The 17,423-nt window shown below is 58.5% G+C and overlaps 1 protein-coding gene across 5 annotated transcripts in view; it reads right to left on the bottom strand.

Moving 5' to 3' along the window:
- EPHX2 (epoxide hydrolase 2) overlaps positions 1 to 17,423 on the bottom strand; it is an 89,015-nt gene that overhangs the window by 23,390 nt on the left and 48,202 nt on the right. For all 5 annotated transcript variants that reach the window (XM_032103322.1, XM_032103324.1, XM_032103323.1 and 2 more), the window contains 3 exons: positions 10,399 to 10,500; positions 3,777 to 3,902; positions 3,344 to 3,438 (listed from right to left, as the gene is read on the bottom strand). In XM_032103322.1, the coding sequence (XP_031959213.1) occupies positions 3,344 to 3,438; positions 3,777 to 3,902; positions 10,399 to 10,500 (323 nt within the window). The remainder of the gene's footprint in view (positions 1 to 3,343; positions 3,439 to 3,776; positions 3,903 to 10,398; positions 10,501 to 17,423) is intronic.

The following is a 17,423-nucleotide window of genomic DNA, read 5'->3' as shown; positions in this document are numbered from 1 at the left end:
CAGATCCCACCTGGATCCATTCCCGATCCCACCTGGATCCATTCCCAGATCCCACCTGGATCCATTCCCGATCCCACCTGGATCCATTCCCAGATCCCACCCGGCTCCACTCCCGATCCCACCCGGCTCCATTCCCAGATCCCACCTGGATCCATTCCCGATCCCACCCGGCTCCATTCCCGATCCCTCCTGGATCCATTCCCGATCCCACCCGGATCCATTCCCAGATCCCACCCGGATCCATTCCCGATCCCACCTGGATCCATTCCCAGATCCCACCCGGATCCATTCCCGATCCCACCCGGCTCCATTCCCGATCCCACCCGGCTCCATTCCCAGATCCCACCTGGATCCATTCCCGATCCCACCCGGCTCCATTCCCGATCCCACCTGGATCCATTCCCGATCCCACCTGGATCCATTCCTGATCCCGCCCGGCTCCATTCCCAGATCCCACCTGGATCCATTCCCGATCCCACCTGGATCCATTCCCAGATCCCACCTGGATCCATTCCCGATCCCACCCGGCTCCACTCCCGATCCCACCCGGCTCCATTCCCAGATCCCACCTGGATCCATTCCCGATCCCACCCGGCTCCATTCCCAGATCCCACCTGGATCCATTCCCGATCCCACCCGGCTCCATTCCCGATCCCACCCGGCTCCATCCCAGATCCCACCCGGCTCCATTCCCAGATCCCACCTGGATCCATTCCCAGATCCCACCCGGCTCCATTCCCGATCCCACCTGGATCCATTCCCGATCCCACCTGGATCCATTCCCAGATCCCACCCGGCTCCATTCCCGATCCCACCCGGATCCATTCCCAGATCCCACCCGGATCCATTCCCGATCCCACCTGGATCCATTCCCAGATCCCACCTGGCTCCATTCCCGATCCCACCTGGATCCATTCCCAGATCCCACCCGGCTCCATTCCCGATCCCACCCGGATCCATTCCCAGATCCCACCCGGATCCATTCCCGATCCCACCTGGATCCATTCCCGATCCCACCCGGATCCATTCCCAGATCCCACCCGGCTCCACTCCCGATCCCACCTGGATCCATTCCCGATCCCACCTGGATCCATTCCCAGATCCCGCCCGGATCCATTCCCAGATCCCACCTGGATCCATTCCCAGATCCCACCCGGATCCATTCCCAGATCCCACCTGGCTCCATTCCCGATCCCACCTGGATCCATTCCCAGATCCCACCCGGATCCATTCCCGATCCCACCTGGATCCATTCCCGATCCCACCCGGATCCATTCCCGATCCCACCCGGCTCCATTCCCGATCCCACCCGGATCCATTCCCGATCCCACCTGGATCCATTCCCAGATCCCACCCGGATCCATTCCCGATCCCACCTGGATCCATTCCCAGATCCCACCCGGATCCATTCCCGATCCCACCTGGATCCATTCCCAGATCCCACCCGGATCCATTCCCGATCCCACCTGGATCCATTCCCAGATCCCACCTGGCTCCATTCCCGATCCCACCTGGATCCATTCCCAGATCCCACCCGGATCCATTCCCGATCCCACCCGGCTCCATTCCCGATCCCACCCGGATCCATTCCCAGATCCCACCCGGATCCATTCCCGATCCCACCCGGCTCCATTCCCGATCCCACCCAGATCCATTCCCAGATCCCACCCGGCTCCATTCCCGATCCCACCTGGATCCATTCCCAGATCCCACCTGGCTCCATTCCCAGATCCCACCCGGCTCCATTCCTGATCCCACCCGGATCCATTCCCAATCCCACCCGGACCCATTCCCGATCCCACCTGGATCCATTCCCGATCCCACCTGGCTCCATTCCCGATCCCACCTGGATCCATTCCCAGATCCCACCTGGATCCATTCCCGATCCCACCCGGATCCATTCCCGATCCCACCTGGATCCATTCCCAGATCCCACCCGGCTCCATTCCCGATCCCACCTGGATCCATTCCCAGATCCCACCCGGCTCCATTCCCAGATCCCACCTGGATCCATTCCCGATCCCACCTGGCTCCATTCCCAGATCCCACCTGGATCCATTCCCAGATCCCACCCGGCTCCATTCCCGATCCCACCCGGCTCCATTCCCGATCCCACCTGGATCCATTCCCAGATCCCACCCGGATCCATTCCCAGATCCCACCCGGCTCCATTCCCGATCCCACCTGGATCCATTCCCAGATCCCACCCGGCTCCATTCCCAGATCCCACCCAGCTCCATTCCCAGATCCCACCCGGCTCCATTCCCGATCCCACCTGGATCCATTCCCGATCCCACCTGGCTCCATTCCCAGATCCCACCCGGCTCCATTCCCGATCCCACCTGGATCCATTCCCGATCCCACCTGGCTCCATTCCCAGATCCCACCTGGATCCATTCCCAGATCCCACCCGGATCCATTCCCGATCCCACCTGGATCCATTCCCAGATCCCACCCAGATCCATTCCCGATCCCACCCGGATCCATTCCCGATCCCACCTGGATCCATTCCTGATCCCACCCGGATCCATTCCCAGATCCCACCCGGCTCCATTCCCAGATCCCACCCGGATCCATTCCCAGATCCCACCTGGCTCCATTCCCAGATCCCACCTGGCTCCATTCCCAGATCCCACCCGGCTCCATTCCCAGATCCCACCTGGATCCATTCCCGATCCCACCTGGCTCCATTCCCAGATCCCACCCGGATCCATTCCCGATCCCACCTGGATCCATTCCCGATCCCACCCGGATCCATTCCCGATCCCACCTGGATCCATTCCCAGATCCCACCCGGCTCCATTCCCAGATCCCACCTGGATCCATTCCCGATCCCACCTGGCTCCATTCCCAGATCCCACCCGGATCCATTCCCGATCCCACCTGGCTCCATTCCCAGATCCCACCCGGATCCATTCCCGATCCCACCCGGCTCCATTCCCAATCCCACCTGGATCCATTCCCAGATCCCACCCGGCTCCATTCCCGATCCCACCCGGCTCCATTCCCAATCCCACCTGGATCCATTCCTGGCTCCTGATCCCACCCAGCTCCATCCCTGATCCCACCCAGATCCATTCCTGGCTCCTGATCCCACTTGGATCCAATCCCAGCTCCCAATCCCACCCGGCTCCATTCCCAGATCCCGCCCGGCTCCATTCCCGATCCCACCTGGATCCATTCCCGATCCCACCCAGCTCCATTCCCGATCCCACCCAGATCCATTCCTGGCTCCTGATCCCACTTGGATCCAATCCCAGCTCCCAATCCCACCCGGCTCCATTCCCGATCCCACCCGGCTCCATTCCCGATCCCGCTCGGCTCCATTCCCGACCCCGCTCACTTGGCCAGGGCCATCCCGTGTTTATCCAGCTCCAGGTTCAGCTCCGAGAGCAGAATTCCCGCTTCCACCGTCACCTGCTGCTTGTCCTTGTCCACCTGGGAGGAAAACCGGGATCCAGGGCCATTCCCTACGGAAAACCCTTCCCAAATCCAGCGGCGCTTCCCAGCCGCTCCCGCCGTCCCCATCCCAAACCTCATCCCAGCCTTTGATCCGGCCCCGCTCCCGCCTCATTCCCAATTCCCGGAATCTCTCCCAGAATTTCTCCCAGCTCCACACCGGGGAGGAAATTCCCAGGAAAAGGCGGCTCCGGAGCTCGATCCCAAGAGGATCCGCCAGGGAAGGAGGCTTTCCTTCAGGAATTCCCGGGAATTCTCCGGGCTGGGTGATTTGGGGGATTTGTTCCGGAGTGTTCCCAGAATATTCCGGCTCTCACCTGCAGGATCCGGTTGATTTTTCCCATGTGGATCATGAAATCCTCGGAGCAGGCGATGTCCGAGGGGGAGTGACCCCCCCCCACCACCTTCACCCGCTTGTCCCGCTGCCGGGCCAGCTCCAGGATCTGCGGGAAAACAGCGGGAAAAGAGCGGGAAAAGCACCGGGAATCACCCCCAAACCCATCCCAAAATCTGGGATCTGCGGAAAAACAGCGGGAAAAAAGCGGGAATCGCCCCCAAACCCATCCCAAAATCTGGGATCTGCGGAAAAACAGCGGGAAAAAAGCGGGAATCGCCCCCAAACCCATCCCAAAATCTGGGATCTGCGGAAAAACAGCGGGAAAAAAGCGGGAATCACCCCCAAACCCATCCCGAAATCCGGGATCTGTGGGAAAAACAGTGGGAATTCCAGGATTTACGGAAAAACAACAGGAATCGCCCTCAAAAGCCGTCCCAAAATCTGGGATCTGCGGAAAAACAGCGGGAAAAAAGCGGGAATCACCCCCAAACCCATCCTGAAATCCGGGATCTATGGAAAAACACCGGGAATCCCAGGATTTATGGAAAAACATCAGGAATCTCCCTCAACAGCCATCCCAAAATCTGGGATCTGCGGAAAACCAGCGGGAAAACAGCGGGAACCGCCCTTAAAACTGATCCCAAAATCCAGGATCTGCGGGAAAACAGCGGGAAAAGAGCGGGAAAAGCACCGGGAATCACCCCCAAACCCATCCCAAAATCTGGGATCTGCGGAAAAACAGCGGGAAAAAAGCGGGAATCACCCCCAAACCCATCCCGAAATCCGGGATCTGCGGAAAAACAGCGGGAAAAAAGCGGGAATCGCCCCCAAACCCATCCCAAAATCTGGGATCTGCGGAAAAACAGCGGGAAAAAAGCGGGAATCACCCCCAAACCCATCCCGAAATCCGGGATCTGCGGAAAAACAGTGGGAATTCCAGGATTTACGGAAAAACAACAGGAATCGCCCTCAAAAGCCATCCCAAAATCTGGGATCTGCGGAAAACCAGCGGGAAAACAGCGGGAACCGCCCTTAAAACTGATCCCAAAATCCAGGATCTGTGGGAAAACAGCGGGAAAAGAGCGGGAAAAACACCGGGAAAAACAGCGGGAATCGCCCTCAAACCCATCCTGAAATCCGGGATCTATGGAAAAACACCGGGAATCCCAGGATTTATGGAAAAACATCAGGAATCTCCCTCAAAACTGATCCCAAAATCTGGGATCGGCAGAAAAACACCGGGAAAACCATCAGGAATCTCCCTGAAAACCCATCCCGAAATCCTGGATCTATGGAAAACCAGCGGGAAAACATCGGGAATCACCCTCAAAACCCATCCTGAAATCCGGGATCTATGGAAAAACACTGGGAATTCCAGGATTGATGGAAAAACATCAGGAATCTCCCTCAAAACCCATCCTGAAATCCGGGATCTGAAGGAAAACAGCAGGAAAAACATCAGGAATCTCTCTGAAAACCGATCCCGAAATCTGGGATCTATGGAAAACCAGCGGGAAAACAGCGGGAATCGCCCTCAAAACCCATCCTGAAATCTGGGATCTGTGGAAAAACACCGGGAATCCCAGGATTTACGGAAAACCATCAGGAATCGCCCTCAAACCCATCCTGAAATCCGGGATTTATGGAAAAACAATGGGAAAACCATCAGGAATCTCCCTCAAAATGGATCCTGCACCAGGATCTGCGGGAAAACAGCGGGAAAAACATTGGGAATCGCCCTCAAACCCATCCTGAAATCCGGGATCTGCGGAAAAACAGCGGGAATCCCAGGATTGATGGAAAAACCACCGGGAATCTCCCTGAAAACCCATCCCGAGAATTCCCGCCGTCCCCAGCTGGAACGAAATCCACGCTCAGATCCCGGATTTTCCCTTGGAATCATCCTTGCCCTTGGAATCCCCACAAGGAAGGGCGGCAGAGGCCTCGGAATTCCCGCTGGGATCGGGGCTTTTCCCGGAATTCCCGCTGGGATCGGGGCTTTTCCCAGAATTCCCGTTGGGATCGAGGATTTCCCGGGAATTCCCACTGGGATCGGGGCCTTTCCCGGAATTCCCACTGGGATCGGGCCTTTCCCGGGAATTTCCACTGGGATCGGGGCCTTTCCCGGAATTCCCGCTGGGATCGGGGCCTTTCCCAGAATTCCCGCTGGGATCGGGGCTTTTCCCAGAATTCCCGCTGGGATCGGGGCTTTCCCGGAATTCCCGTTGGGATCGAGGATTTCCCGGGAATTCCCGCTGGGATCGGGGCTTTTCCCGGAATTCCCACTGGGATCGGGGCTTTCCCGGGAATTCCCACTGGGATCGGGGCTTTTCCCAGAATTCCCGCTGGGATCGGGGCTTTTCCCGGAATTCCCGCTGGGATCGGGGCCTTTCCCGGAATTCCCGCTGGGATCGGGGCTTTCTCGGAATTCCCACTGGGATCGGGGCTTTTCCCGGAATTCCCGCTGGGATCGGGCCTTTCCCGGGAATTCCCACTGGGATCGGGACCTTTCCCGGGAATTCCCACTGGGATCGGGGCTTTTCCTGGAATTCCCGCTGGGATCAGGGCCTTTCCCGGAATTCCCGCTGGGATCGGGGCCTTTCCCGGAATTCCCACTGGGATCGGGACCTTTCCAAAAATTCCTGCTGGGATCGGGGCCTTCCCAGAATTCCCGCTGGGATCGAGGATTTCCCGGGAATTCCCGCTGGGATCGGGGCTTTTCCCAGAATTCCCACTGGGATCGGGGCTTTCCCAAAATTCCCGTTGGGATCGAGGATTTCCCGGGAATTCCCGCTGGGATCGGGGCTTTTCCCAGAATTCCCGCTGGGATCGGGGCCTTTCCCGGAATTCCCACTGGGATCGGGACCTTTCCCGGGAATTCCCGCTGGGATCGGGGCTTTCCCAAAATTCCCGTTGGGATCGAGGATTTCCCGGAATTCCCACTGGGATCGGGGCTTTTCCCAGAATTCCCGCTGGGATCGGGGCCTTTCCCAGAATTCCCACTGGGATCGGGGCTTTCCCGGAATTCCCGCTGGGATCGGGGCCTTTCCCAAAATTCCCGTTGGGATCGAGGATTTCCCGGAATTCCCACTGGGATCGGGGCCTTTTCCCAGAATTCCCGCTGGGATCGGGGCCTTTCCCGGAATTCCCGCTGGGATCGGGGCTTTTCCCAGAATTCCCGCTGGGATCGGGGCTTTCCCGGGAATTCCCACTGGGATCGGGGCCTTTCCCGGAATTCCCACTGGGATCGGGGCTTTCCCAAAATTCCCATTGGGATCGAGGATTTCCCGGAATTCCCACTGGGATCGGAACTTTCCCGGAATTCCCGCTGTGATCGCGGCCTTTCCCGGGAATTCCCGCTGGGATCGGGGCCTTTTCCAGAATTCCCGCTGGGATCGGGGCCTTTCCCAGAATTCCCGCTGGGATCGGGGCTTTTCCCGGAATTCCCGCTGGGATCGGGGCCTTCCCAGAATTCCCGCTGGGATCGGGGCTTTCCCAAAATTCCCGTTGGGATCGAGGATTTCCCGGGAATTCCCGCTGGGATCGGGGCTTTCCCGGAATTCCTGATGGGATCGGAACTTTCCCAAAATTCCCACTGGGATCGGGACCTTTCCCGGAATTCCCACTGGGATCGGGGCCTTTCCCGGAATTCCCACTGGGATCGGGGCTTTCTTGGAATTCCCACTGGGATCGGGGCTTTCCCGGAATTCCCGCTGGGATCGGGGCCTTTCCCGGGAATTCCCGCTGGGATCGGGGCTTTCCCAAAATTCCCGTTGGGATCGAGGATTTCCCGGAATTCCCGCTGGGATCGGGGCTTTTCCCGGAATTCCCACTGGGATCGGGGCTTTCCCGGGAATTCCCACTGGGATCGGGACCTTTCCCGGGAATTCCCACTGGGATCGGGGCTTTTCCCAAAATTCCCACTGGGATCGGGGCTTTCCCGGAATTCCCACTGGGATCGGGGCTTTTCCCAGAATTCCCGCTGGGATCGGGGCCTTTCCCAGAATTCCCACTGGGATCGGGACCTTTCCCGGGAATTCCCGCTGGGATCGGGGCTTTTCCCGGAATTCCCACTGGGATCGGGACCTTTCCCGGGAATTCCCGCTGGGATCGGGGCTTTTCCCAGAATTCCCGCTGGGATCGGGGCCTTTCCCAGAATTCCCACTGGGATCGGGACCTTTCCCGGGAATTCCCGCTGGGATCGGGACCTTTCCAAAAATTCCTGCTGGGATCGGGGCTTTTCCCAGAATTCCCACTGGGATCGGGGCTTTCCCAAAATTCCCGTTGGGATCGAGGATTTCCCGGAATTCCCACTGGGATCGGGGCTTTCCCGGGAATTCCCACTGGGATCGGGACCTTTCCTGGAATTCCCGCTGGGATCGGGACCTTTCCCAGAATTCCCGCTGGGATCGGGGCTTTCTTGGAATTCCCGCTGGGATCGGGGCCTTTCCTGGAATTCCCGCTGGGATCGGGGCTTTCTTGGAATTCCCACTGGGATCGGGGCCTTTCCCGGAATTCCCGCTGGGATCGGAACTTTCCCGGAATTCCCGCTGGGATCGGGGCTTTCCCAAAATTCCCGTTGGGATCGAGGATTTCCCGGGAATTCCCACTGGGATCGGGGCCTTTCCCGGAATTCCCGCTGGGATCGGGGCTTTTCCCGGAATTCCCACTGGGATCGGGGCCTTTCCTGGAATTCCCACTGGGATCGGGGCTTTCTTGGAATTCCCACTGGGATCGGGGCTTTTCCCGGAATTCCCGCTGGGATCGGAACTTTCCCGGAATTCCCGCTGGGATCGGGGCTTTCCCAAAATTCCCGTTGGGATCGAGGATTTCCCGGAATTCCCACTGGGATCGGGACCTTTCCAGAAATTCCCGCTGGGATCGGGGCCTTTCCTGGAATTCCCACTGGGATCGGGGCTTTCCCGGAATTCCCACTGGGATCGGGGCTTTTCCCAGAATTCCCGCTGGGATCGGGGCCTTTCCCAGAATTCCCACTGGGATCGGGACCTTTCCCGGGAATTCCCGCTGGGATCGGGGCTTTTCCCGGAATTCCCGCTGGGATCGGGGCTTTCCCAAAATTCCCGCTGGGATCGGGGCTTTTCCCGGAATTCCCGTTGGGATCGGGGCTTTCCCGGGAATTCCCACTGGGATCGGGACCTTTCCTGGAATTCCCGCTGGGATCGGGGCCTTTCCCGGGAATTCCCGCTGGGATCGGGGCCTTCCCAGAATTCCCGCTGGGATCGGGACCTTTCCAAAAATTCCCACTGGGATCGGGGCCTTTCCTGGAATTCCCACTGGGATCGGGGCTTTCCCGGAATTCCCACTGGGATCGGGGCTTTTCCCAGAATTCCCACTGGGATCGGGGCTTTCCCGGAATTCCCGCTGGGATCGAGGCCTTTCCTGGGAATTCCCACTGGGATCGGGGCTTTCCCAAAATTCCCGTTGGGATCGAGGATTTCCCGGAATTCCCACTGGGATCGGGGCTTTTCCCGGAATTCCCGCTGGGATCGGGGCTTTCCCAAAATTCCCGCTGGGATCGGGGCTTTTCCCGGAATTCCCGTTGGGATCGGGGCTTTCCCAAAATTCCCGCTGGGATCGGGGCCTTTCCCGGGAATTCCCGCTGGGATCGGGGCCTTTCCCAGAATTCCCGCTGGGATCGAGGCTTTTCCCGGAATTCCCACTGGGATCGGGGCCTTTCCCGGGAATTCCCGCTGGGATCGGAACTTTCCAAAAATTCCCGCTGGGATCGGGGCTTTTCCCGGAATTCCCACTGGGATCGGGACCTTTCCCGGGAATTCCCGCTGGGATCGAGGATTTCCCGGGAATTCCCACTGGGATCGGGGCCTTTCCCAGAATTCCCGCTGGGATCGGGGCTTTTCCCGGAATTCCCGCTGGGATCGGGGCTTTCTCGGAATTCCCACTGGGATCGGGGCTTTTCCCGGAATTCCCACTGGGATCGGGACCTTTCCCGGGAATTCCCGCTGGGATCGGGGCTTTCCCAAAATTCCCGTTGGGATCGAGGATTTCCCGGGAATTCCCGCTGGGATCGGGGCCTTTCCCGGAATTCCCGCTGGGATCGGGGCCTTCCCAGAATTCCCGCTGGGATCGGGGCTTTTCCCGGAATTCCCGCTGGGATCGGGGCCTTTCCCGGGAATTCCCGCTGGGATCGGGGCTTTCCCAAAATTCCCGTTGGGATCGAGGATTTCCCGGGAATTCCCGCTGGGATCGGGGCCTTTTCCAGAATTCCCGCTGGGATCGGGGCCTTTCCTGGAATTCCCGCTGGGATCAGGGCTTTCCCAAAATTCCCGTTGAGATCGAGGATTTCCCGGGAATTCCCGCTGGGATCGGGGCCTTTTCCAGAATTCCCGCTGGGATCGGAACTTTCCCGGAATTCCCGCTGGGATCGGGGCTTTCCCAAAATTCCCGTTGGGATCGAGGATTTCCCGGGAATTCCCGCTGGGATCGGGGCCTTTCCCGGAATTCCCGCTGGGATCGGGGCCTTTCCCGGAATTCCCGCTTTTCCCACCCACACCGCGGCATTCCCGGCCTTTTCCCGCCGCCGGCATTCCCGAGGATTTCCCGGCCGGAAGCGCTTCCGGTACCTCCCGGATCTCGTCCACGGAGCGGGGCCGGAAGAAAAGCTCCGGAGAGGATCCGTAGGTGCCGGCCCAGTTCTGGAATTTGACTCCTCCTTGTCCCTGCACCTGGAGCGGGAATGAGAGAGCCCGAGGGGCTGGAGGCGATCCCAAAGGGATCGGGATCATCCCAGGGGAATCCAGAGGGGCTGGAGTCGATCCCAAAGGGATCGGGATCATCCCAGGGGAATCCAGAGGGGCTGGAGTGGATCCAGCTGGGATCGGGATCATCCCAGGGGTGCTGGATCCCATCCTGTGGGAATCCAGAGGGTGATCCAGAGGGGCTGGAGCCGATCCCACTGGGATTGGGATCATCCCAGGGGAATCCAGAGAGGGTTGGAGTTGATCCATAGGGATTGGGATCATCCCATGGGGAATCCAGAGGGGCTGGAGCTGATCCCAAAGGGATCGGGATCATCCCAAGGGAATCCGGAGGGGGCTGGAGTCAATCCCATTGGGATTGGGATCATCCCATGGGGATCTGGAGGGGCTGGAGTCGATCCCAAAGGGATTGGGATCATTCTGTGGGTGCTGGATCCCATCCTGTGGAATCCAGAGGGTGATCCAGAGGGGCTGGAGCCGATCCCACTGGGATCGGGATCATCCCAGGGGAATCCAGAGAGGGTTGGAGTTGATCCATAGGGATTGGGATCATCCCAAGGGAATCCGGAGGGGGCTGGAGTCAATCCCATTGGGATTGGGATCATCCCATGGGGATCTGGAGGGGCTGGAGTCGATCCCAAAGGGATTGGGATCATCCTGTGGGTGCTGGATCCCATCCTGTGGAATCCAGAGGGTGATCCAGAGGGGCTGGAGCCGATCCCACTGGGATTGGGATCATCCCAGGGGAATCCAGAGAGGGTTGGAGTTGATCCATAGGGATTGGGATCATCCCAAGGGAATCCGGAGGGGGCTGGAGTCAATCCCATTGGGATTGGGATCATCCCAGGGGAATCCAGAGGGGCTGGAGTCGATCCAGCTGGGATTGGGATCATCCCAGGGGAATCTGGAGGGGCTGGAGCTGATCCCAAAGGGATCGGGATCATCCCAGGGGAATCCAGAGAGGGTTGGAGTCGATCCAGCTGGGATTGGGATCATCCCAGGGGAATCTGGAGGGGCTGGAGTTGATCCATAGGGATTGGGATCATCCCAAGGGAATCCGGAGGGGGCTGGAGTCAATCCCATTGGGATTGGGATCATCCCATGGGGATCTGGAGGGGCTGGAGTCGATCCCAAAGGGATTGGGATCATTCTGTGGGTGCTGGATCCCATCCTGTGGAATCCAGAGGGTGATCCAGAGGGGCTGGAGCCGATCCTATTGGGATTGGGATCATCCCATGGGGATCCAGAGAGGGTTGGAGTGGATCCCAAAGGGATCGGGATCATCCCAAGGGAATCCAGAGAGGCTGGAGGCGATCCCAAACGGATTGGGATCATCCTGTGGGTGCTGGATCCCATCCTGTGGAATCCAGAGGGTGATCCAGAGGGGGCTGGAGCCGATCCCACTGGGATTGGGATCATCCCATGGGAATCCAGAGGGGTCCAGATCCCATCCCACAGGGTTAGATCTCAATGGGATCGGGATCATCCCATGGGAATCTGGAGGGGCTGGAGCTGATCCCATTGGGATTGGGATCATTCTGTGGGCATCCAGAGGGGGCTGGAGTTGATCCCAAAGGGAATCCATGGGAAATTCCAAAAGGAATTCTATGGGAATCCAGAGGGGCTGGAGCTGATCCCACTGGGATCGGGATCATCCCAGGGGAATCCAGAGAGGGTTGGAGTTGATCCCAAAGGGATCGGGATCATCCCAGGGGAATCCAGAGAGGGTTGGAGTTGATCCCAAAGGGATTGGGATCATTCTGTGGGTGCTGGATCCCATCCTGTGGAATCCAGAGGGTGATCCAGAGGGGCTGGAGCCGATCCCACTGGGATTGGGATCATCCCATGGGAATCCAGAGGGGTCCAGATCCCATCCCACAGGGTTAGATCTCAATGGGATTGGGATCATCCCAGGGGAATCTGCAGGGGCTGGAGCCGATCCCACTGGGATGGGGATCATCCCAGGGGTGCTGGATCCCATCCTGTGGGAATCCAGAGGGTGATCCAGAGGGGCTGGAGTCGATCCCAAAGGGATCGGGATCATCCCAAGGGAATCCAGAGGGGCTGGAGCTGATCCCATTGGGATCGGGATCGTCCCAGGGGAATCTGCAGGGGCTGGAGCCGATCCAGCTGGGATTGGGATCATCCCGTGGGAATCTGGAGGGGTTGGAGTCGATCCCACCGGGATCGGGATCACCCCCTGGGCTCTGATCCCATCTCCTTCCCTTCCTTCTCCCACCCCCACCTTGGCTCCAGGGAATAATTCCCAAATCCCAGACCCCAAATCCCAAATTCCAGACCCCAAATCCCGACCCCAAATCCCAAATCCCGACCCCAAATCCCAAATCCCAGCCCCAAATCCCGACCCCAATTCCCAAATCCCGACCCCAAATCCCAAATCCCGACCCCAAATCCCGACCCCAAATCCCGACCCCAAATCCCCAAATCCCGACCCCAATTCCCCAAATCCCGACCCCAAATCCCTCCCCAACTCCACAATTCCCAAATCCTGACCCCAAATCCCGACCCCAAATCCCTCCCCAACTCCACATTCCCCAAATCCCGACCCCAAATCCCGACCCCAAATCCCGACCCCAAATCCCGACCCCAAATCCCCAAATCCCCAAATCCCGACCCTAATTTCCCAAATCCCGACCCTTTTCCCGCTCATCCCAAACCCCAGGGACAGCTCCTCCCCCCCTCCCCCCCCTTCCCAGGGCTCGGGAATTTCGGGAAGCGATTCCAAACATCCCAAAAAAACCCCCGGGATCCTTGGGAAGGGGGGGGGGAGGGGGAGGGGGAGGGGGAGCAGCCGCTTCCCAAATCCCTGAGAAATCCCAAAAGCAGCAAAAACTGGGAAAAAAACCCCAAAAACCCCCAAAATCCGGGGATTTTTTTGGATTGGAGGGGGGAAAACTTGGGAAAAAATTCCCAGCGAGGTGGATTCATCCCGGGGGGGGGAGGGGGGGGAGATTTCGATTCCCAAATCCACATCCGACCCCCCAAATCCCGACCCCAAATCCCGACCCCAAATCCCCAAATCCCGACCCCAAATCCCCAAATCCCGACCCCAAATCCCCAAATCCCTCCCACATTCCCCAAATCCCCAAATCCCCAAATCCCGACCCCAAATCCCTCCCCTATTCCCAAATCCCGACTCCAAATCCCTCCCCAAATCCCGACCCCAAATCCCAATTCCCCAAATCCTCAAATCCTGACCCCAAATCCCGACCCCAATTCCCGACCCCAGTTCCCCAAATCCCAACCCCAAATCCCTCCCCACATTCCCCAAATCCCGACCCCAAATCCCGACCCCAAATCCCCAAATCCCGACCCCAAATCCCCAAATCCCGACCCCAATTCCCGACCCCAAATCCCGACCCCAGTTCCCCAAATCCCGACCCCAAATCCCGACCCCAATTCCCAAATCCCGACCCAATTCCCAAATCCCGACCCCAAATCCCCAAATCCCCAAATCCCCAAATCCCCAAATCCCTCCCTAATTTCCCAAATCCCGACCCTTTTCCCGCTCATCCCAAACCCCAGGGACAGCTCCTCCCCCCCTCCCCCCCCCTTCCCAGGGCTCGGGAATTTCGGGAAGCGATTCCAAACATCCCAAAAAAACCCCCGGGATCCTTGGGAAGGGGGGGAGGGGGAGGGGGAGGGGGAGCAGCCGCTTCCCAAATCCCTGAGAAATCCCAAAAGCAGCAAAAACTGGGAAAAAAACGCCACAAACCCCCAAAATCCGGGGATTTTTTTGGATTGGAGGGGGGAAAACTTGGGAAAAAATTCCCAGCGAGGTGGATTCATCCCGGGGGGGGGAGGGGGGGGAGATTTCGATTCCCAAATCCACATCCGAACCCCCCCCCAAATCCCGACCCCAAATCCCGACCCCAAATCCCCAAATCCCGACCCCAAATCCCGACCCCAAATCCCAAATCCCGACCCCAATTCCCGACCCCAAATCCCGACCCCAATTCCCCAAATCCCGACCCCAAATCCCTCCCCACATTCCCGAAATCCCGACCCCAAATCCCCAATTCCCGACCTCAAATCCCAATTCCCCAAATCCTCAAATCCTGACCCCCAAATCCCGACCCCAATTCCCGACCCCAGTTCCCCAAATCCCGACCCCAAATCCCGACCCAATTCCCAAATCCCGACCCCAAATCCCCAAATCCCCAAATCCCGACCCCAAATCCCTCCCCAATTCCCCAAATCCCGACCCCAAATCCCGAATCCCAAATCCCGACCCCAAATCCCTCCCCACATTCCCCAAATCCCGACCCCAAATCCCGACCCAAAATCCCGACCCCAAATCCCCAAATCCCCAAATCCCGACCCCAAATCCCGACCCAAAATCCCGACCCAAAATCCCTCCCCAATTCCCAAATCCCGACCCCAAATCCCGACCCCAAATCCCGACCCCAAATCCCGACCCCAAATCCCCAAATCCCCAAATCCCGACCCAAAATCCCGACCCCAAATCCCTCCCCAATTCCCCAAATCCCGACCCCAAATCCCCAAATCCCAACCCCAAATCCCGACCCCAAATCCCTCCCCAATTCCCCAAATCCCGACCCCAAATCCCCAAATCCCAACCCCAAATCCCTCCCCAATTCCCAAATCCCGACCCCAAATCCCTCCCACATTCCCCAAATCCCGACCCCAAATCCCCAAATCCCCAAATCCCCAAATCCCGACCCTAATTTCCCAAATCCCGACCCTTTTCCCGCTCATCCCAAACCCCAGGGACAGCTCCTCCCCCCCTCCCCCCCCTTCCCAGGGCTCGGGAATTTCGGGAAGCGATTCCAAACATCCCAAAAAAACCCCCGGGATCCTTGGGAAGGGGGGGGGGAGGGGGAGGGGGAGCAGCCGCTTCCCAAATCCCTGAGAAATCCCAAAAGCAGCAAAAACTGGGAAAAAAACCCCCAAAACCCCCCAAAATCCGGGGATTTTTTTGGATTGGAGGGGGGAAAACTTGGGAAAAAATTCCCAGCGAGGTGGATTCATCCCGGGGGGGGGAGGGGGGGGAGATTTCGATTCCCAAATCCACATCCGACCCCCCCCCAAATCCCGACCCCAAATCCCGACCCAATTCCCAAATCCCGACCCCAAATCCCCAATTCCCAAATCCCGACCCCAATTCCCCAAATCCCGACCCAATTCCCCAAATCCCGACCCCAAATCCCTCCCCACATTCCCGAAATCCCCAAATCCCCAAATCCCGACCCCAATTCCCCAATTCCCCAAATCCCTCCCCACATTCCCCAAATCCCAACCCCAAATCCCCAAATCCCGACCTCAAATCCCAATTCCCCAAATCCTCAAATCCTGACCCCAAATCCCGACCCCAAATCCCGACCCCAATTCCCAAATCCCGACCCCAAATCCCCAAATCCCGACCCCAAATCCCTCCCACATTCCCCAAATCCCGACCCCAAATCCCAAATCCCGACCCCAAATCCCTCCCCACATTCCCCAAATCCCGACCCCAAATCCCGACCCCAAATCCCCAAATCCCGACCCCAAATCCCCAAATCCCGACCCCAATTCCCGACCCCAAATCCCGACCCCAGTTCCCCAAATCCCGACCCCAAATCCCGACCCCAATTCCCAAATCCCGACCCAATTCCCAAATCCCGACCCCAAATCCCCAAATCCCCAAATCCCCAAATCCCCAAATCCCTCCCTAATTTCCCAAATCCCGACCCTTTTCCCGCTCATCCCAAACCCCAGGGACAGCTCCTCCCCCCCTCCCCCCCCTTCCCAGGGGTCGGGAATTTCGGGAAGCGATTCCAAACATCCCAAAAAAACCCCCGGGATCCTTGGGAAGGGGGGGAGGGGGAGGGGGAGGGGGAGCAGCCGCTTCCCAAATCCCTGAGAAATCCCAAAAGCAGCAAAAACTGGGAAAAAAACCCCAAAAACCCCCAAAATCCGGGGATTTTTTTGGATTGGAGGGGGAAAAACTTGGGAAAAAATTCCCAGCGAGGTGGATTCATCCCGGGGGGGGGAGGGGGGGGAGATTTCGATTCCCAAATCCACATCCGAACCCCCCCCCAAATCCCGACCCCAAATCCCGACCCCAAATCCCCAATTCCCAAATCCCCAAATCCCGACCCCAATTCCCCAAATCCCGACCCCAATTCCCCAAATCCCGACCCAATTCCCCAAATCCTGACCCCAAATCCCTCCCCACATTCCCGAAATCCCCAATTCCCCAAATCCCGACCCCAAATCCCTCCCCACATTCCCGAAATCCCGACCCCAAATCCCAACCCCAAATCCCCAATTCCCCAAATCCCAACCCCAAATCCCCAAATCCCGACCCCAAATCCCAATTCCCCAAATCCTCAAATCCTGACCCCAAATCCCGACCCCAATTCCCGACCCCAGTTCCCCAAATCCCGACCCCAAATCCCTCCCCAATTCCCCAATCCCGACCCCAAATCCCGACCCCAAATCCCTCCCCAATTCCCCAAATCCCTCCCACATTCCCCAAATCCCCAAATCCCCAAATCCCGACCCCAAATCCCCAAATCCCGACCCCAAATCCCTCCCCTATTCCCAAATCCCGACTCCAAATCTCTCCCCAATTCCCCAAATCCCGACCCCAATTCCCGACCCCAATTCCCCAAATCCCGACCCCAAATCCCCAAATGCCGACCCCAAATGCCGACCCCAAATCCCGACCCCAATTCCCCAATTCCCGACCCGAATTCCCAAATCCCGACCCCAAATCCCGACCCCAAATCCCGACCCCAATTCCCGACCCCAAATCCCCAAATCCCGACCCCAAATCCCTCCCACATTCCCCAATTCCCGACCCCAAATCCCCAAATCCCGACCCCAAATCCCTCCCCAATTCCCAAATCCCGACCCCAAATCCC

The sequence above is a fragment of the Corvus moneduloides genome, chromosome 3 (genome assembly GCF_009650955.1).
Source record: "Corvus moneduloides isolate bCorMon1 chromosome 3, bCorMon1.pri, whole genome shotgun sequence".
NCBI lineage: Eukaryota > Metazoa > Chordata > Aves > Passeriformes > Corvidae > Corvus > Corvus moneduloides.
The sequence above is the reverse complement of the archived record's forward strand: the minus strand, read 5'-3'. Positions and strand labels throughout refer to the sequence as shown.